Source organism: Protopterus annectens, chromosome 13.part0, assembly GCF_019279795.1.
Source record: "Protopterus annectens isolate FY-2018-M chromosome 13.part0, PAN1.0, whole genome shotgun sequence".
NCBI classification, from domain to species: Eukaryota; Metazoa; Chordata; order Ceratodontiformes; family Protopteridae; genus Protopterus; species Protopterus annectens.
Window position 1 is genome coordinate 1,139,279,289 of NC_056747.1, and position 22,102 is coordinate 1,139,301,390.

Here is a 22,102-nt window from a genome sequence, read left to right on the forward strand (position 1 = left end):
TGTCTGAAGCTTCACTTCTTAACTCCTACCCAGTCATCTCCACTGTGTCTTTTGAGGAGTCCTCGGACTGTCCGGGTTCCTTGGCTGATCTCTCTAGTGTAACCTGTCAGATATGGTATAGCACTATCGCACACCCTTACCAACTAATAAGATGCCCACTTCTGAAGAGAAGAAGGAACCCTGGTTTGTTATTATGGAGGGACCTCAGATTCTTGCTAGGGAAGTAGTACCGGATTCTTTGACTGCAGTACATCAGAGCTCTGAGCCTTTTATGACATATCCCACATCTTTTAAATACTAAAGTTTCCTTCTAGCATTCCCAGCCACTGTATACTCAAAGAAATGAATGTTGTTAAAGAAAAAAACTCACCTCATCACCAACCCTTAAAAATATCAGTATCTATTAAGTAAGTGAGAAAGACAGATGGTCTTATCACACTGGTACTATTTTTGTCCATATATTCCACAAGTTACAAGATCAGCTTTTAAATTTTATAGAGATTACGTCATCAAATATCAATTTTTCTTTGTCTTTTTTCTATTAAGTATAACACAGCAATAACATATCATTTAGAAATAACTATTTTTTGGTTATCATTTACCTAGTTTTGGTACTGGCTGTGTATCCCAGAACTGGTAACTACGTTTTTTAGCCTCGTCCATGGTTTTTGCTGGCCCTTGTCCTATTGAAAACAGTTCTATAGCCTTCTGGATTTCCTGGATCTTCTCAACTGGCAAAGGGTTCACCTGGGACAGACAGCAGAAAAAAAAAGCTCATTGCAAAGATAGTAGAAAACTGTACCACTTGAACAGTTAAATTTTGAATAAGATGTTTTTAGTGGATGTCAAGAAAAGATAAAAGTTGAAATTCTACAAACTTACAATTCTTTGACTTCTGTAATACACAGATTTGTGAGGGCGGAGAAATGTCACAGCTGGATTAAACCGCATACACTTTCAATCTTCTATTTAGACTAAGCATTCCAAGAAACTACAATATCCAATTACTATGGCACACCATCAGGCCACTAAAGTCAAATACAATTAGAGTTAATGAAAGACTATCCAAGAATTAGAGAAAGTAAAGCAGAAAGGTTGTCCATTAATTATGCTCATCAATGGGCAGTAGCACTGCAGCCTGCAAAAAGCAAGATAAAATAAGTCAAGTCCTTTCTGTTCAAGGGAATGCAGTCAGTCATCATGGAATCTCACTCCTCATAGACAAAAGCAAACTCCATTCAATGATGTTAAAGAAGTAATGCTCATAAAACAGGAGTATATTCTTCCCCTGCTGCTTGTCATTGCTTTCTAGACCAAGATGAATGGAAAAGGACCTGCCATTGTTCCCTGTTACTGTTGCTGGCAATACATATGAACACACTGAGGCAAAAAGAAAAAAAAAATTAAAAAAGGCAGGGAACACTTGACTGCAGCCAAGTGGTTACTGTGCTAACATCTTGTTTTAAAGGTACAGCTCCAAACAGAATCAAACTGGCAATCTGTTAAACAGGAGAACTTTGGTTCTTGACAGTTACCTGTAAGATAAAAATGATGTCACGACTCCTTAACTGAGACATTACTGTCAGCTCTGGTCAGATTCAATAATCTAACAATAAGCAAAATAAACTGCTTACATGATCAGACTTCATATTTAAAAAAAAGGCCTGGAACTGGGTACTGGCAAAGGAAAATTATGATACATATGTATTGTTTGCAACTCCAGATCTTCATCGACTGAAACTGACAGAGTCCTCAGAAATGCATTTCTGCCAGGTGCAGAAGACGTAATCCTCAAAAAAAAATTTACATTTTCTGATTGGGTCTACAAATCTCATCACTCAACTGTATTTAATGGCATTAAAAAAGTATCACTCATAAAACATGAGTAGAGTCTTCCCATGCTGTTTGGCACTGATTTCTGGACCAAGTTGAACAGAAAATGATCTGCCCAATAACCAGAGCAAGAGTAAAGGGCTTATACCCTTCTGATTTTGGTCCATAAACAATTGGAATTACAGAAGGTGCTCATGTTACTTCTTGATCTTACATGCACTGGATATCAGAAGGGTCTTTGCCAATGCATGTCTACAGAACAGTGTTTACAAAAGGTTTACTATCAAAAGAACGAAAATCACATCCACGAGCGGTGATTTCTGCGACAAATAACGTTGACTCATTAATATGAAGTAGGTTGTATGATCAACGCAGCAACGTCAACAAATTCTGTCGACCTTAAGGTGGAAATCTCCCATTGAAATGCATGCTGAAAGTCCCTACCCGTGTACGTCCTTTTAAACTGACGTACAAATGAACGTCAACATTCCGACAGTCCCTCTTACCATGGTCGAGGAGGTGGCTGTCGAACAAGTTACTGTCGACCATTTGATGGCAAATCTTTACAAAAACAGGATATGGAACTGGGACATGAAAGAAGTCCAGAAAATCCTGGCCTATTTTCAAAGGCATAGGCAAGAAAAGTTGGACATTAGACATACAACATAACAGGCCAGATTCCAAGAGAGTTGCTCTTAGTGTAGGTGGTAACTTACACTGAGAACAACTCTTGGAAACGGGCCCCATGTCACAGCACCAAACATATGTATAGCAGAAAAAGTACAGTTGTGTACACTTACCATAAATGTAGATGTTAGAGTGTATTCACTGTTGCAGTCATTACATTTGGGTAATCTGCTGGCAGATTGCCCTCAGTTGGCCTGATTAACAAAGTCTTGGGTCCAGCATTGGTTGCTATCCCTTCTTCCATGACGTCAGGTCATCAGGGGTATAAAACATGGACCTGATGCCATTACATCCATTTTCCTTGCCCTAGATGTCAGTTGCCCCCCAAATGGGGAGGCAAATTTTTAAGTAAATTAAAAATCACAAAAATATACCTCCAAACAAAAGCAAATACACCAAAAAAACTTTTAAGCATAGTAAAGGAAAGTAGAGGTATAGTAAGAGGAAAACAGGGGGTTGGAGGGAGGGTAACCAAGACTGCAACAGTGAATACACTCGAACATCTATATTTATGGTAAGTGTACACAACTGTACTATGTTCTTCGTGTTTCACTGTTGCAGTCATTACATTTGGGTAGATTCCTAAAGCTATGGTTGGGAAGATGGATTTATACAGCATTAGGACCAGCTATAAAGACCTGCAGGACAGCAGAGGCAAAACCAGCTGTACATTTAGAGAAGAAAGGTAAATGGTAATGTTTGCTGAACGTATGAACTGAGCTAGAGGTAGCAGCTTCTAAAATGTCTCTGGTAGGAACACCTCTGAGAAAGGCTATAGAAGTAGATGCAGACCTGGTGAAATGAGATCTGATCCCCTGGGGAATAGTTTTACCATGGTGCATATGGCAGAAAAGTACAGTTTTATACCTACCATAAATGTAGATGTTAGAGTGTTCACCCTGCTGCAGTCATCACACTTGGGTTATCCTGACGTCAGGCGGTCCCGCAGTCGGCCCGAGTTCCAAAGTCTTGGTCCGGCATCGGTTGCTGTCGCTTCTTCCCTGACGTCAGTGCGCCAGAGGTATACAAGAGGCATCCAACGCCATTTTCTTCAGTTTTTCTTGCCCCAGATGTATGTATATATATATATATATATATATATATATATATATATATATATATATATAGCTATATAAAAATAAAACAATACCTTCAGGCACAAGCAAATACACCACAGAGGTTGTATAGTATAGAGTGGTATAGATAAGTTCAGCTAGTTCAGAGGGGATGGAGGGAGGGTAACCTGGACTGCAGCAGGGTGAACACTCGAACATCTACATTTATGGTAGGTACAAAACTGTACTATGTTCATCGTGTTACCCTGCTGCAGTCATCACACTTGGGTTGAATCCCAAAGCTGAGGATGGGTGCAGGGTTAGAAGAAGCTAGTAGGCCCTGCAGAACTGCAGTGGCAACACCAGCTCTAGTCTTGGAATATAGAGGTAAGTGATGGTGTTTGGTGAAGGTGTGCAATGAACTCCAAGTTGCAGCTTCCAGAATATCCTTGGTTGGCACTCCCCTGAGAAAGGCTGCTGATGTAGCTGTAGCCCTGGTGGAGTGGGACCTAATGTTAGCATGTACCGGTTTCCCATGATGCGTGTAGCAGAAACGTATGCAATGCCCTATCCATTTAGAAATGGTCTGTTTTGAGATAGCTTTTCCTTGTGATCCTGCAGCATAGGCTACAAAGAGTTGGTCAGATTTTCTGAAAACCTTAGTTTTATCCAAGTAGTAACGTAATTGTCTGTGAATGTCCAAACAGTGCAAGAGTCTTTCTCCTTTGTTCTGGGGATTTGGGAAGAAGGTGGGCAAATGAATGGTTTGGTTTAGGGCCACACTGGATACCACCTTTGGCATAAAGGAAGGGTTAGTTCGTATAGAGACTCTGTCTTGATGAAAAATGAGGAAAGGCTCCACTGCCATTAGTGCCTGTAGCTCTGAGACTCTTCTAGCTGAGGTTATTGCTAGTACCAGGGTAGTTTTCCATGAAAGAAATTTTAAATCAGCTGAAAAAGCTGGTTCAAAGGGCGGCAGTGTAAGCTTTTCCAGAACAAAGTTGAGATCCCAAGTAGGTGTTGGTGCTCTCCTGGACAGTCTTATGTTCTTAGCCCCTCTGAGGTACTGTCTTAGGAGTGGATGTGAGAATAAAGGAGGATCCATGTTGTAATGAGCTGAAATTGCTGAGGCGTGGATCTTAGTAGATGAAAAGGAAAGTCCTTTGTGCAACATCTCAGTTAAATATTGTAGAATCTGAGGAATGTTTGGATCCAGGGGATTTTGGCCTTTAGCCTTGTTCCAGGCACAAAATCTTTTCCATTTGTCTGAATAGGTTTTCCTGGTGCTGGGTCTCCTGGCCTCCAGAATGATATCCATAAAAGCTTTGGAAAGAGGTGTTGGCTGGTTGTTTAGGTAATTTGCCATGCAGCCAGGTTTAAAGTTTTGAGCTGGCTGTGTAGAATCTGATAGTCTCACTGGGTGAGCAGGTGAGGGATTTGTGGTAAAATCCATGGTGGGCCGTGGGCCATGTTCCTTAGAATTGGATACCAATGCTGGCGTGGCCAGTCTGGTGCAATGAGTACCATTTGTGGCCTCTCTAATCTGATTTTCAGCAGTACCTTTGCTAGAAGAGGCAGTGGAGGAAAGGCATACACTGTTGATGTTTTCCAACTGAATGAGAGGGTATCCACTTTCCAAGCTTGTGGATGGAATGTCCTTGTGCAAAATTTTTGAAGTTGGTAGTTTTGGGGGCTGGCAAACAGATCTATGTCTGGGCGCCCCCATTTTTGAGCTTTCATTGCAAATACGTGTGGATCTAGTTTCCACTCGTGTGGATCCATGATGTTTCTGCTTAGGTCGTCTGCCAATGTGTTTTTCTTTCCTGGCAGGAATTGTGCTTGTAATTGAACCTGGTAAGACAGTGCTGTGTTCCACAAGGTCATTGGCTTGCCTGCATAAAGGGTAGGAATGTGTGCCCCCTTGCTTGTTTATGTACCACATTACTGTGGTATTGTCCGTCTTTATTATTAGTTGTCCTGGGTGTAAGAGGTCCTTGAAAGCTGTTAGGGCATGCTGTACTGCTAGCATTTCTTTTTGATTGATATGCAGATGCCTTTGATCTGTAGTCCATTTGCCCTGAATGCACTGTCCTGCCATGTGTGCTCCCCAGGCATAGTCCGATGCATCTGTTGTCACAGTTTGCCTGGCTGTGGGTAAGGTGAAAGGCTGACCCTTGTTGAGGTGACATGCCTGTGACCACCATAGAAACTCCTGTTGAAGGCAGGGAATGAGTGGTATCATTGTTTCCAAGCTGTGGCTGTGCTGAGTCCATACGCTTTTCAGGTACCATTGTAATTTCCTCATATGCAGTTTTGCAAATGGTACTAGTAGTATGCAAGGTGCCATGAATCCCAAGGCCTGCAGAATTTTTCTTGCAGGGAGTTGGGTCTTTGTTGCCATTATTTTGAAATATCGAGTCAGCTGTTGTTGCTTGTCTGGCGTGAGATAAGCCATCTGGGCCGTTGTATTCAAGCTGGCACCCAGGAATATTATGTTTTGTGAGGGCACTAGTTTTGATTTCTTTTCGTTTACTGTGTACCCTAGGCAACTTAGAAGGTGTTTGACAAATGCCAGATGCTTTAAAAGAATGTCCTTGCTTTCTGCTTGAATAAGGCAGTCGTCCAGGTATGGGTATATTTGAATTCCTCTTTGTCTGCAGTATGCAATTACTGGTGCCAGGCATTTTGTGAAGACCTTGGGCGCAGTAGATAAGCCAAAGGCAGTGCAGAGAATTGATAATGCATTGAACCTGCAATGAAGAGGAGGTATCTTCTGCAATTTTGTCTGATAGGGACATGCAGGTATGCCTCCTTGAGGTCCAACATTACTAGCCAAGCATTCTTGCCCAGCATGGGAAGAAGCTGCTGTAGTGTTAGCATCTTGAATTTTGGTACTTGCAGATAGGTGTTCAGAATTGAAAGATCCAGAATGGGTCGCCATGCTTTGTTTTTTCTTGGGACTAGAAAGAGTCTTGAGTAAAATCCTTGTCCTTGCTCCTGTGTAGGTACCTGTTGAATGGCTCTCATGTCCATGAGAGCTGTAATTTGTTTTTGTGCCTCTGCTCATTGATTTGGTGGCAGGTTTGGCATTCCTTTTATCCTTGGCAAGGTATGAATGTGGAATCTGTATCCCTGTGAGACAATGTTTAGGACCCACATTTGTCTTTTGTGATGATGTGCCAGTTGTCTGCAAAAAATGCAAATTTTCCTGCCAAGGGAGCTGCCAGGAGAGATTTGCTTGGTAGTTTGAGGATTGAGTCATTGTGTTTGTCTTCTGCTAGCTTGGGGCCTGTCTTCTCCTCCTTTCTGGGTAGCAGTACCCCATTGGCGAGGTTTGTAAGGGCCTTGTGACTGGCCTCTGCCCCTTGGGCGTCTGTATTTGCTCCTCTGTGATCTGTCAGAAGCTGGAAAGGACCAGTTTTTTGTTGGCCAATTTCTGCTGAAACGAGGAGGTTGTACCTGTAAAAAATCCTTCACCGTCTGCATAGACTTTGCCTTATCCTCCATTTTCTTTAAAAAGTCTTCTGCTTTGACACCAAATAATACATCCTGCTGTAAAGGTGCATCCAATAATTTTGCTTTAACATGATCAGGTAGGGTTTGTTCTTTTAACCAAGCATGTCTACGTATGACAGACCCAGTAACAGCTGCTCTACAGGAAGCTTCCAATGAATCAAATCCACATTGTAAAGTATGTTTGCCCACCTGTTCAGCTGCATGCAACAGATCCTGCATTTCCTTGAATTCAGACTGTTCGGTATGTGTGCTCATTTTTTGTTTTAATTGAGACATTAGGAATTGCTGATATTTTAGCATGTGAAACTGACAATTTAATGCTCTCATAGCCAGAGTTGCTGAGGTGTATATTTTATTTCCCCATCTATCTAGGGCTCTGGAATCCCTTTCAGAGGGCACAGGATTTTTAGCCATAGAAGCTTTAGCCCCCTTGGGACCCTGGGAAATTGTTTCTGGGTCAGCCACAGGGCTTTTATAAAGGAATTTGTGTGAATCAGGTACTCTGTAGTATCTGTCTGGTTTGGCTGGAGCAGGAGGTAGAGAGTCTGGATTTAGACTAGACTCCCAAGTAAACATCATCCACAATATCTAAAACTGGAGGGATAGCAAGTGGTCTGTGCTGGGGTAGTAAAAGGAACTCTCGGAGCCTTTTCTTAGAATCAGAGTAGTCCTGGCCTTCCCAGTGGAAATGTTCCCTCATGGTATGTAAAGTTTCCCCAAAGGAGTAGTCTTCAGGGGGACATACTGAGGGAATAGAGTCTTCAGCATCAGAGTCCTCATAAGGGGGAATAGTGTAATCCTGTTCCTCAGAAGAATCTGAGGAAATAGAAACCTGGTCAGAGGAAGCATAATCCTCCTCTTGTCTTGGTCTTTTATCTGGAGGGGGATGGGAACCCCTGATTAGGGTAATCAAATCTTCAGCCATCTTAAGCATCTGTTTCTTAGGCATGGGGCCTGAACTGCAGACTGATGTACAGTATTTTTTGGTTTTAAAGGAGTTTTAAGCTTAGCATAAGATTTAATGGTGAGTGTAGTCGGTCTGAAGACACCTTCTGCAACCGAAGGTGTTTCCATTGCACTGGGGTCTCCTCCTGCTCCGGTGTCGGAAGGGCCTAATAAGGATGGCTGCGTCTGCCTAGTACACTCCGCTTGAGAATCCGCAGCTGTCTGGGGTTCCAATTCTGCAGTCGTCAGGGGCTACGTAGGCGCCTCACTGAAAACCGGAGAACCGGCGACAGGCCCAGCAGAGGCCTCGGAGTCTGGCTTGTTCCTAGCATGCCTGTCCTTATCCTTGCGTTTTTTATGCATGCCGGTCGTCGACTGCTCCGACGACATGATATAATTAAATTTCCCACCAAAGTAATCTCGAGCGAAGTCAAAACGGCATTTGATAGTTCGTTTATTAAACCTAGCACAAAACCAACAACCTGTGACGTCGTGGTCTGGGCCTAGGCAAGGAATACAATAAGAATGGAAGTCCTTATGAGGCATTTGCTTCCCACAAGAAATGCAATTGTTAACTTTTTCTGACATCGGACTGAGGCAAGCAAAGGTTCCCCAATGGGCTACTTAGCTTTATTGAAGACTTCGGACTGAAATTCGAATCAAAAATCTCAGGTGTCGGCCGACCGGCACTTGCGAACTGCTTCTGCTTTGGGCACCGCGCAGCAAGAAAGATGGAAGAAAATGGCGTTGGATGCCTCTTATATACCCCTGGCGCACTGACGTCAGGGAAGAAGAGACAGCAACTGACGCCGGACCAAGACTTCGGAACTCGGGCCGACTGCGGGACCGCCCGACGGCAGGATAACCCAAGTATGATGACTGCAGCAGGGTATCACGATGAACATCGGATACAATTACTTATCCATTTGGAAATAGTCTGCTTTGAAATAGCCTTTCCCTCTGCCCCTGCAGCAAATGCCACCAGTAGTTGTTCAGATTTTCTTATAGATTTTGTCCTGTTTAAGTAAAATCTAAGTTGTCAATGAATGCAGAATCCGTTCCCCCTTGTTCTGTGAATTGGGAAAGAAAGTTGGCAGATAAATGGTCTGATTAAAGCCACACTGGATACCACCTTAGGCATGAAGGATGGACTGGTCCTGAGAGAGACCCTGTCCGCATGAAAAATAATACAAGGCTCCACTGCCATAAGAGCCTGTAATTCGGAAATCCTTCTAGCTGAAGTGACTGCTAAAAGGAAAACTGTTTTCCAGGAGAGAAATTTTAAGTCTGCAGTAGCAGCTGGCTCGAAAGGAGGAACAGTGAGTTTTTCCAATACAAAATTGAGGTCCCAGGCAGGGGTTGGAGCTCTCCTGGGTGTTCTTAAGTTTTTGGCCCCCCCTGAGATACTGCTTTAGCAGAGGATGAGAGAAGAGGGGAGGTTCTGTGTTGTAATGAGCGGAAATGGCTGAGGCATGGATTTTTATGGAAGAAAAAGAACAGGCCCTTGTGAAGCATATCAGTTAAGTATTGTAAAATCTGAGGAATATTGGGCACTGCTGTGCTTATCCCTTGTAATTGATTCTAGGCACAGAATCTTTTCCATTTGTCAGCATAAGATTTTCGAGTACTAGGCCTTCTTGCCTCCAAAATGACATCAGTCACAGGTTTGCTGAGGGATGCTAAGGGCGAATTTAGGTGATGAGCCACGCTGCAAGATTCAAAGTTTGGAGCTGAGTGTGCAGAATATGGTTGTTCTGCTAAGACAGTAAGTAAGGTGTCTGAGGCAGGTGCCACGGTGGAAGGTGTGACACATTGCGCAGCAGTGGGTACCAGTGTTGGCGAGGCCAGTCTGGAGCAATCAAAATAATTTTTGGTTTGTCCTGTTTGACTTTTAGTTGAACTTTGGAGAGCAGAGGCAGAGGGGGAAAGGCATAGACTGATAGAGCATCCACTTTCCAGGATTTTTTGTGATGAGTTCTTGTGCAGAATTTGTCCAACTGATAGTTCTGGGGTGAGGCAAAAAGATCCATGTCTGGACTCCCCCATTTGCGTGTCAACATGTTGAAAATCCATGGTTCCAGTTTCCATTCCTGTGGGTCCATGAGATTTCTGCTTAGTTCGTCTGCCAGAGTATTCAGCTTTCCTGGCAGGAATTGAGCTTGCAATTCTATTTGACAGGTTAAGGCCACGTTCAACAATGCCATGGCTAGTCTGCAAAGGGGGTAGGAGTGTGTATCCCTCTGCTTGTTTATGTACCACATAACTGTGGTATTGTCCGTCTTTATCATTAATTGTCCTGGATGAAGGTAGCCCTTGAAGGCTGTCAGTGCATTCTGTACAGCTAGTATCTCTTTCTGATTGATATGAAGGTGCATTTGACTTGGGCTCCATTTGCCCTGAATGCACTTCCCTACCAGATGAGTCCCCCAAGCATTGTCTGATGAGTCTGTAGTTAGGGTTTGGGCAGCAGGGGGTGGAGTGAATGGCAGTCCATTGTTTTGGTGGCAGGCCTCTGCCCACCATAGGAACTCTAGTTGCAGGCAAGGTATGATGGGAATTATTGTTTCCAGGCTGTAACAATGTTGACTCCATAAACTTTTTAAGTACCACTGAAGTTTCCTCATATGCAGTCTTGCAAATGGAATTGCACATGGAATTAGAAGAATGCTGGAGGCCATGTACCCCAAAGGCTTGCAGAATTTGTCTTGCAGATAGCAGGGTTTTTGTGGCCATCTGTTTGAAGTGTTACCAAATGAATTTGCTTTTCTGGCGTAAGGTAAGTCATTTGGGCAGTTGTATTCAAGCTTGCACTCAGGAATGTAATATTTTGAGAGTGTACCAGTTGTGATTTCTTTTTGTTTATGGTGTACCCTAGACAAGTTAGAACCCTTTTTACAAACGCCAGATGTTTTAGAAGAATGTCCTTGTTTTCTGCCTGAATTAGACAATCGTCCAGGTATGGATATATCTGAATATTTCTTTGCCTGCAAAATTCAATTATTGGAGCCAGGCACTTTGTGAAAACCCCGGGCGTAGTAGATAAGCCAAAGGGCAGTGCAGAGAACTGGTAATGCTAGTAGCCTGCTTTGAAGCAGAGGTATCTTCTGCAAGATTCCCTGATTGGGGATATGCAGGTAAGCCTCTTAAGTCTAGAGTTACCAACCAGGCATCTTTGCCTAGCATAGGAAGCAACTGTTGAAGAGTCAGCATCTTGAATTTTGGAATGCCCAGAAATGTGTTTACAGTAGATAAGTCCAGAATTGGACACCATGATTTGTCTTTTCTGGGTACCAGGAAAAGTCTTGAATAGAAACCTTGTCCTTTTTCCTCTTCTGGTACTGGCTGAATAGCCCCCATATTCATGAGGGACAGTATTTGTTTCTGGGCCTCTGCCCACTGATTTGGGGGCAGGTCTGGCCATCCGTTTGGGATTGGCAACATGTGGAAATTAAATATGTATCCCTGGGATACTATCTTTAAAACCCATTTGTCCTGGGTTATAAGTTGCCAGTTTCTTGCATGAAGAGCCAGTTTTTCCCCCAAAGGGGCAGCTAAAAGAGAAGTGTTTGGTAAGTGCAAAGGGAAGTCATTGAGACTGTTTACCATAGGGGGGTGCTTTGTTGTTTCCAGATTTGGAGGAGGAGGCACCCCATTGTTTTGTTCTAAAAGTTCCTCGTGACTGAAACCTGGAGCCTTTGGAATGTCTGAGTTTGACTTGAGTGGCTCCTGAAGGAGGAACTGGAAAGGACCAGTTCTTAGTAGGCCAGTGCCTACTAAATCTTGGAGGTTGCACTTGTAAGAAATCTTTCACAGTTTGCATAGATTTATCCATCTTTTTTTAAACTTCTTCAGCCTTATTACCAAAGAGACGGCCCTGTTGTAAAGGAGCATCCAACAATTTTGCTTTAACATGATCAGGCAGAGTTTGCTCTTTGAGCGACGCATGCCTTCTTAGCACAGACCCAGTTACAGCAGCCCTGCAAGAAGGCCTCCAAAGAATCAAAACTACATTGCAAAGTATGTTTTCCAACTTGTTCAGCTGAATGCAATAAATCCTGTACATCTTTATTTTCTACACAGTCAGAAATTAACATCATTTTCTTTTTAAGTAGTCTCATAATATGCTCTTGATATTTAAGCATATGAAATTGACAGTTTAAAGCCCTGATTGCCAAGGTTGCAGAAGTGTAAACATTCTTACCCCATCTATCCAGCGCCCTGGAATCTCTATCAAAAGGGGTAGGATTTTTAGCCGTAGAGGCCTTAATGCCCTGAGAAATGGTTTCAGGATCTGCAATAGGATTTTTGAAAAGGAATTTGTGGGAGTCAGGAACCCTGTAGTATCTGTCTGGCTTACAAGGAGCCGGAGGCAGAGAATCAGGAGCCATACTAGATTCTGAAAAAACATCAACAACAATGTCTAGAACAGGAGGTATAGCCAAAGGCCTATGCTGAAGAAGAAGAAGAAAATCCCTAAGGCTCTTTTTAGATTCAGAGAAATCCTGACTTTCCCAGTGGAAATGTTCCCTTAAGGTATGTAAAGTTTCCCCAAAAGAAAAATCCTCAGGGGGTGAAGCAGAAGGAATGGAGTCTTCTGCATTAGAGTCCTCATAAGTAGGTACAGACAAATCCTGTTCATTAGAAGAGTCAGAAGAAATAGAATCCTGTTCAGAAGATTCATAATCAATGTCTTGCCTAGGCCTCTTAGAAGGGGGGGGGGGGTTGGCTACCCCTGATCGGAGTAATTAAATCTTCAGCCATTTTGATCATTTGTTTTTTAGGCATAGGGGCCTGCACACGTGGCCCAAGTGTCGGTTTTTTTAGACCTAGATGTAGATTTTGGCCTTAATTTTGAAGATGGCTTTGGTTTAATATACAAATCTGTAGGCCTGAAAACACCCTCAGAAGCCGGTGCCTGCACATCGGCTCCGGACCACCCATCTAAGGTAGAGACATCTGCCGGTTCAATACTTGAAGCATCTTGCGGCATACCAGACTCCGAATGGGTCTCAGTAGAGGCCTGCGAATCAAAAGTAGCAGGTATCAGGGGCTGCAAAAGTGCCTCACTGAGTACCGGCGAATTAGAGACTGGCTTAGGAGAAGCGCCATAATCAGTTTTGAACCTCGACGTTCTTTCTCTGTCTTTTTCTCTGCGTTTTTTAGGTATTCCGGTAGTCGGATAGCTAACAGACGACATTTCTAGATAGTTAAATCGTGAGCCAAAATATTTAGAAGCAAAAATATACCGACGTTTAATAGTGCGTTGATTAAATTTAGCACAGAAGGTACGTTGTTGCCAGGGCCTAGGCAAGGAATACAATACAAATGAAAATCCTTATGAGGTATTTGCTTCCCACAAGTAATGCAATTATTAACTTTTACTGACATCGGTAAGGAGCAAGAAAAAGTTTCCCCAACGGGGTACTTAGCTTTTTAGTTGAAGACTTTGGTTCTGAAACTCAAAAACGAAAATTTCAGGAGTCGGCCGACCGACTCTTGTGAACTGCTTCTGCTTCGGGCACCGCGCGGCAAGAAAGACTGATGTAATGGCTTCGGCTGCATGTTTTATACCCCTGACGACCTGACGTCATGGAAGAAGGGACAGCAACCGATGCAGGACCCAAGACTTGATTAATCAGGCTGACTGAGGGCAACCTGCCAGCAGATTACCCAAATGTAATGGCTGCAACAGTGAAACACGAACATCCCCTTGAAACAAGCAGCAGATTTAGTGATGGCTGTAGCTGACTGGGCCTAAACCAGGACTGCAAATGATTTACCAATTATAGTACAACATAACTTAATACTACTTGCCAAAGAAGCAGTCACAGTATGGTTCATTACAGTTTTTTATTTCTCTGCCTTTGCTAAAAGAAAAGCAGCTAATTTGATCCTTTTTTTAAATACAGCCATCCTACCAGCATATGTCAACTCTCTTGACTTACAGTCGATTCAGCAGGTCTATCTCAGGATACGACTATTCTGGAAAACAGGCATGAGAGATGATTAATCCTCAATCACACAACGTCTCTATAAAATTAAACAAACAACACAGTGTGCTATTACTACGTCTCTATAAAATTAAACACAGTGTGCTACCGCTACGTCTCTAAAATTAAACAAACACAGTGTGCTAACACTATGTCTCTATAAAATTAAACACAGTGTGCTATCACTACGTCTCTATAAAATTAAACACAGTGTGCAATCACTACGTCTCTATAAAATTAAACACAGTGTGCAATCACTACGTCTCTATAAAATTAAACACAGTGTGCAATCACTACGTCTCTATAAAATTAAACACAGTGTGCAATCACTACGTCTCTATAAAATTAAACACAGTGTGCAATCACTACGTCTCTATAAAATTAAACAAACCCAGTGTGCTATCACTACGTCTCTATAAAATTAAACAGTGTGTGCTATTTATTTCTCATTTGTTTAAGTTTGCAGTTATACGTTTTGCTTAGAACTTCGGTAGCAGCATCAACATTTGCAGTCCTCAGCAGTATGTCTTGATGGCAATAACTATGAACTTTTGCTGCAGTTAAGCTTGTGAAATGAGTAGTACTTCCTTTACTACTTGGATGTCTGTTTGCCTTACAGGTTCACAGGTGAAAACTAGGTTAACTGTCCTGAAGGCATACTTTAACTCTAGCTAATAACTCCAAGACAGAATAAAACTCTACTTTGTGTCTACCAGGTGAAGAGCTTACCCATTATGCCAAACCTACCTACCTCCATCAAGAATGCATCACCTCAGCTATAAACTCTTTTCACTAGTAGCAGAAGATTGTTTACAACTACAAAGTCCCTCCTGTATTTGAGGAAAATAAGCTGGAAAAATGAGGGCATGATTTGTACTCTGGTTATTGAAATGGGAAAAAAAATGGATACCTGTGAAACATGCTAACTTTCTACTCACTCAGCTGTTTAAACGTTTGCCCCCCCACACACACACACACACACTATCCTAAAGACTATTCAGGAACCCCCCCAAACCAGCCTTCAGTAACACAAAGAAGAAGTTATGTACTCACCATAACGTTCCATCTGAGTAGGTGACTTCATTTGTCTGCAACCTGTGGGTCTTGGATCAGATATCAGATCCGAGCCGGCAACTTGTAACATAGCTTTGGATCTGAGCTCCTAGCTCCTCCCCTCACCCATTATCCCTCGCTAACCCCCAATGACCTCAGATCAAGTTTGCCCTTCTATGGATACCTGAGAAGGTGTTCCAAAGGAACAAAAGATAGAACAATATAACAGGACCAAGTTCGGAAGGCCAGGGGGAAGGAGGGGGGGATGGTTGCAGACAAATGAAGTCACCTACTCAGATGGAAAGTTATGGCGAGTACATAACTTCTTAATCTGAAGTAGGGACTTCATTTGTCAGCAACCTGTGGGACAGAGTCCCCAGCTACCTGAATCTTGGGATGGCCATCATGGAAGGATGTTCCGGAGCACTGCGGAGCCAAAGGATGCTCTCCCTCTAGAAATTACGTCCAGCTTGTAGTGATTGATGAAAGTATGAGATGAGGCCCAAGTGGCTGCCGAGCAAATATCATCCAATGGAACTCTAGATTTAAAGACAGCAGAAGTAGAGATGGAGCAAATGGAATGTGCGCGGACTCCCACAGGTGCAGGCCTCCCAGAAGCTTGATAAGCTAGAAGAATACATTGGGAAATCCAGCGAGACAAGGTGACCTTTGAAACGGCTTTACCTAAACTGAATTTGGTAAAGGAGATGAACAGCTGATTGGATTGTCTGTGACCAGCAGTCCTATGAATATAGAAACGTAGCTGCCCGTGTACATCCAAAGAATGCAGCTTATACTCTCCTTTATTTTGATACTTAGGAAAGAAAACCGGTAGGTTGATGGACTGATTGATATTAACTGCTGATGCCACCTAGGGTAGAAAGGAGGGATTGGTCCTGAGGTACACTCTGTCCGGATGAAAGACCAAGTAAGGGGGCTTTACAGAAAGGGCTTGAAGTTCCGAAACTCTTTTCGCTGAAGTGATGGCTACCAGGAATGCTGTTTTCCAGGACACATATTTAAGATCGACCGACACGGCTGGTTCAAAGGGAGGAGCAGTCAAGGCTTGAAGGACTAGAGAAAGATCCCAAGGGGGTACGGCTTCTTTGATAGGGGGCCTGAGTAGAAAGGTACCCTTGAGAAAGGTTTTGCACAATTTAGCCGACATCAAAGGACCTGTCTCATGTCCCACATGGTAATGGGAGATGGCTGCCAACTGAACCTTGACTGTCGAACAACTAGCTCTTTGCTGAAAGAGACTGGTTAGAAAATCCAGTACGGACGGTAAAGGGGCAGTGAAGGGATCCAGATTATGATGTTCCGCCCAGATGGAAAAGCGTTTCCATTTACTGCGGTACACTTTCCTGGTGGAAGGTTTATGCGCTGCCACCAGAATGGCTTTGACTGGTGAAGAGATGCCGGGAGTCCTGACTAAGAGTGGAACTGGAGCAACCAAGCTGTCAGCTTCAGGTTGTCCAGATTCGGGGTCGGTAAGCCCGATGGGTGGGAGATCAGATCCAGGCTGGGATCCAGAATCCAGGGAGGATTCACTAGGTGAGACCACAGGTAAGGGAACCAAGTTTGCCGAGGCCAGAATGGGGCAATGAGGATCATTCTGCTCCCCAACCGCGAGGCTTTCTGTAAGAGCTTTAGCATCAGGGGTAGAGGAGGATAGGCATAAAGTAGACCGGGCGGCCAAACATGCACCAGAGCGTCTCTGGGGGCTTCCCCTGGTGGGGGAATCAGAGCGAAGAAGCTGTCGCATTTCGTATTTGAGGGAGAGGCAAAGAGATCGCAGCAGGGTAGCCCCCACTTTGCAAATATCTGCTTCGCTACTAGTGGATTGAGAGACCACTTGTAAGGGGAAAGAATGGTGCGACTGAGTTTGTCCGCCAGAATGTTGGCCCGCCCCGGAATGTGCTTTGCGATCAGAAAGCGGTTGGTGGAAATCGCCCATTCCCACACCCTCATGGCTTCTCGGCATAGAGGGTAGGACCTGGTTCCCCCCTATGTACCAAACAACAGACATGTTGTCTGACTGAATCGCAATAGTTCCTACGGTGAGGAGATTCTGAAGTGCTTGCAACGCTAACAGCACCGCTCTCATCTCCAGAACATTGATATGCAGGGAGGTCTCTGTGTCGTTCCACGTGCCTTGGACTGTCCTGCCTGAGTAATGCCCCCCCACTCGAGGCGGGAGGCGTCTGTGGTCACCGTGGTGAGAGGAGGAGGAGTGCAGAAGGGCCGGCCTATATGGAGGTCCGGGGACTGGAGCCACCACAACAGGGCCCTCCTGCAAGCCTTGCTGATTGAGATAGGGTGGTAGAGAGGAAGAGATTGAAAGGACCATTGCACTTGAAGGGTCCACTGCAGTACCCTCATGTGTAGGCGAGAACATGGGAGGAGCGTGATCGCTGCCGCCATGGAGCCGAGCGCCCTCAGGACCAATTCCGCCGGTGGAGCTTCTGACTGGAGGATGGCCCGCACATGAAGTTTCAGATTCTGAAGTCGTTCCGGAGTCAGGAAGGCTCGCAGATCCCTGGTATCTAATCTGGCCCCTATAAACTCTATGACTTGTGTCGGAGCAAGGGAAGATTTGGCCATATTGATCGTGATGCCTAACTGGGGGGCTAGGCGGAGAAAGTAATCTCTGGCTGAGCAGAGTAGATGCCTCATTGGGGCGGTCAGGAGCCAGTCGTCCAGGTACGGGAAGACCTGCATTCCCTGGAGTCTCAAGTGGGCCGCAATCACTGCTAAGACTTTGGTGAACACCCTGGGGGCTGTGGTGAGGTCAAAGGGAAGGACCCTGAACTGATAGTGACCGTCTCCCAGCCAGAAGCGGAGAAATCTCCTGGATCGTCTGTCCATTAGAATGTGGTAGTACGCATCCTTGAGGTCTATAGAGCACATCCAATCGTTCTCCCGTAAGAGGGGGAGAATAGATTGAAGAGTGACCATTCGGAATTTTTCCTTGGTTACCGACAGGTTCAAGAGGGAAAGGTCTAGGATTGGTCTCAAGTCCCCCTTCTTTTTTGGCACCAGAAAGAACCTGGAGTAGAACCCTTTCTAGCAGCTGCTGGATTTCTGCGGCTGCAGCCTCCCTCTGATCGGGTGGTACATCGGGGAGGTTCCTGAGTTTGGGGACATAATGCATTGTGATTTTGTAACCTCTGGATATGATTCGAAGCACCCAGCGGTCTGATGTGATGGACTCCCATGCCGCTAGATGCTTCGAGATGCCCCCCCCCCCCCGACTGCCTCCAGAGTGGAGCAGCCGGGCAACCCTTCAGGGCTGTTGCGTGGGCCGGTCAGAGAAAGATTCTCTGGACCCAAAATTTTTTGAGGCCCCTCTGCCCCTAGAGCGGCGTCCTGCCTGTCCTCCTCTGCCACGAAAGGACTGGTTGTCCGGAGCAGGTTGGGAATGTTGCGATTTCCAGAACCACATCTTCTTCTGTCCCTTTTGGTTCTTCGAGCAGGACCGCTGGGGAGCAGAGAAGTGGACTCCAACGGCAGACGTCTTCCCATCCTCCTCGCTCTGGACTAGTGTTTCGCGAACGGTCTTGCCAAACACGGCAGAACCATCGAAAGGGGCGTTCGCAAAGGACGCCTTAAAGAGCTCCGCGAAGTCACAATGCCGGAGCCAGGCCTGACGTCTCATGACTAGGCCTGCTCCGCTAGCTCTAGCGGCTCCCTCAGTGGAGTGGGACAAAAGCTGCATAGATGTATTTGATATAGATCTGAGAGTGGCCATTCGAGTGGAGTACAACTGTTTGTCCTCCACCAACATGGACTCAGAGGGGGAAGCAGCTTATTCTTTGATAACATCCCGCTGCATCCTGATGACATGTGCCATATAGTTCAGAGACCTTACAGAGAAGGTCGCTGAACTAAACACCCACTTCCCAAGGCGATCCATCGAGCGGGACTCCTTGCTCGGTGGATGGACAGAGGGGCTCTCCTGAGCTAGTTACCTCTTCGTGGCTGCCGCCATCAACATGGTATCTACGGGGGGACCCTTGCTCCAGTGGGACCAGTCTGCGGGGGGGGGCTCAGAATCCTGTCCGGACGTTTAGGGACTGGCTCCATAGTATCCGGCTCCTTCCACGCCCTGGTGGTGATAAGGTCCACCAGGGGGTCGGCCGGAGGGGACACCCAAGAGGTAGATGGGCCTGCTTCGAATGCCTCCGGGAACACGGACTAGTCAGAGGAAGCCTTGGGGGCAGACCACCCATCTCTGATCCTAAGCATTTCCATGATGTCTCCAAAGGAGACATCCTCAGGGGGTGACCTTGGGGAGCGTTCCCCTTCATCCAAGTCCGTGTCCTCGGTTAAGGACTCGGGGGAGTCCACGTGCCTCCTCTTACACTTGTGCTTGTGAGGCACTTCCTCGGGGGGGCTGTCCGAGGAGGTCTCGCCAGCAACATCTTGTTCCAATGGAACAACCTGGGACATTGGAGCAGGCTGTCCCTGTGGCCGGGTGCTGGAAGCCTGACCCAGCAGAGAGGGAGGGCCGAGGGTCCGGATGCTCTTGACAGAGCCCTCTCCACTGCATCGAAAGCCGAGGGGGAGCCGCTCTCCCTGGGCTCCGAAAGCAGACTCCCACTCAGATCCGACGAAGGGATCAGAACGGGCGCCCAAGACCGTCGGATCCGAGGGACCAGGGCGCCCAAGACCGTCGGATCCGAGGGACCAGTGCGCTCCGACCTGGACGGAGCCAAAGGCACACTGAATCCCTCGGATCCGAAGCTCGGCCCACGGCTCAGAGAGGTCTGCTCCGACGATGGACCCGACAGACTCGAGGGCAGGGTCGGATCCGAAGTACCCAGTACTGTCGGCGCCGACCCACCCCCGGCTCAGACGCTGCTCGGCTCCGAACCCGGGAAGCGGGTCGGAAAAAGAGCAATTGGAGCAAAGAAAGGTGTCGAGCAAGAGCACTCCCATCTGCAGCTGGGCCTGGATGAACCTTCGCATCATACGGTCCAAGTCTGCATCTGACATGCTGTACGTTGATCTCGAAGAGGCCACCGAGGCAGGCCTGGAATGCCGCCTCGATGACCTCGACGGTGATCGGGTCTCCTCCTCCTCGGGTCCCGGGGAGAAGCACGGAGATCGGAGCCGAGGAGGAGGAGACCTGGAAGCTGTGGAGGGAGAAGCCCGCTTAGCCGGGGGGGCGAAGCGGATGCCTCGGCCCTCCGCTTATGGTGCTTCTCCCTACGTTTCTCCCTCCTGGCCTCCCTGTCCCCCGGCACTTTGGTGGGAGTTTGAATCCCGGCCGGGGGAAGGGGGGCAGAGTGGCCACCACCACAGCCTGTGGAGGTGCCATGGGAGGAGCGGTGGCCGAAGCCGAATCCGAGGGCAAAAGTCCCGCCAAGATCAGCTTTGACCTCTGCCCTTTCAGTGCCCTGGGGTTGAACGCTGCACAAATGGTACAGCCTGAAGAGAGGTGTCCAACTCCAAGGCACCGAACACACCGAGTGTGGCCATCAGCCGGAGAGAGCTTATGGCCACACTCGGTGCATTTAGAAAAAATGGGTTTTGGGGCCTCTGCCATACCCAACAACTAAGGTAGTACACAAACACACCAGGCCCCAAACACAATCACACACACACACGTCTAACGACCAGCGAGGGGAGGGAGAAAAAACAAAAATTTAAACTATACAGGAACCTAACACTTTCACACACCTTAAAAGTACAAAAAAAGGCCTGAAAAATGAAGAGAATTCACTTATCTGTAAAGATTGCAAGGAGCTCAAAAAAATCCAGCTACACACAAGTGCGGCAAACTAGATCTGAGGTCACTGGGGGTTAGCAAGGGATTATGGGTGAGGGGAGGAGCTAGGAGCTCGGATCCAAAGCTATGTTACAAGTTGCCGGCTCGGATCCGATATCGGATCCAAGACCCACAGGTTGCTGACAAATGAAGTCCCTACTTCAGACGCATGCTTTCTCTGTCCTTGGTCCCAAACTGAGGGAATCTCTCCCTTCTTTTCCTTAAAGATCATTTATCTTACCCCATTTTCCAACCAGAAAGTACAGTTCTGTAAAATCTTACCATAACAATAGATGTCCTTCTGTTCAATGTTGCAGTATTCCTTACAATAAGGATTCCCCGCCAAGGAAGGCCTGACATCTGGCCAGTATATCAAAGCCTTTAGGTCGCTACAAGTACGGCCTACATCAGTGTGCTCCCTGCATACAGTGTAGGGCATAAATGGGACGTCCAACGTACAGTCCTCAGAACTAAGAGCCCCGGCAGGAATGCCAGCCAAAGGATAAGACAGTACCAGGCACATCCAGAAAACAAAATAACTTGGGGGGAAATTAAGAGGGAGGGAGTGAATACTGCAACAGTGAAGATAAGGATCTCTACCGCTATGGTAACATTTTACACAACTGTACTACGTCCTTCCATTTCAATGTTGCAATATTCTTTACAATACGGAGAGTGCAGAAGCTCATGAAGAGAGGGAGAAGGAAGGACCAGCAAAGCTGTCTAGGAACCCATGGAGAATGGTCCTAGCAAAACCAGCCCTAGTCCTGTATATCACATCCAACTTACAGAGCTTGGTAAAAGTATGAAAAGAAATCCAGGTAGCTGCCACAAGAATACAGTTGGTATCTAAACCTGCAAAAAAGCACCAGAAGAAACCACAGCCCTAGTGCAAGGCAAGCGTCCAGTCTGGTGGACCCCAGCCATAAACAAACTCTACAACAAAAGGAGAAATACTACAAGATAGAGCAAAATCCTTAAAAGGTAAGACACCGCTGATCACTATAAGTAAAAAGCTAAGAGCTCTCATAAAATCATCCAAAGCTAATTTTGAGAAAAAAATAGCTAAGGACTCTAAAGACAACCATAAGGCATTCTTTAGCTATGTCAGAAACCTAGGAGGAAACTCCCAGATATGCTCAGAATTAGTTCAAAATGATGTGAAGATTACTGATCCTACAGACATTGCCAACATACTGGCTGAAAGGTTCAGTGCAACCCCCCCCCCCCTAAAGGAGAGATAGAGAGAT

The 22,102-nt window shown here is 45.8% G+C and overlaps 1 protein-coding gene across 1 annotated transcript in view; it reads right to left on the reverse strand.

Annotated features, from left to right (window-relative positions):
• The window catches only part of NMT1 (N-myristoyltransferase 1), a 1,232,576-nt gene that overhangs the window by 810,885 nt on the left and 399,589 nt on the right, over positions 1–22,102 (reverse strand). Inside the window, exon 3 of the mRNA XM_044055120.1 lies at positions 603–747. Within this exon, the coding sequence (XP_043911055.1) occupies positions 603–747 (145 nt within the window). The remainder of the gene's footprint in view (positions 1–602; positions 748–22,102) is intronic.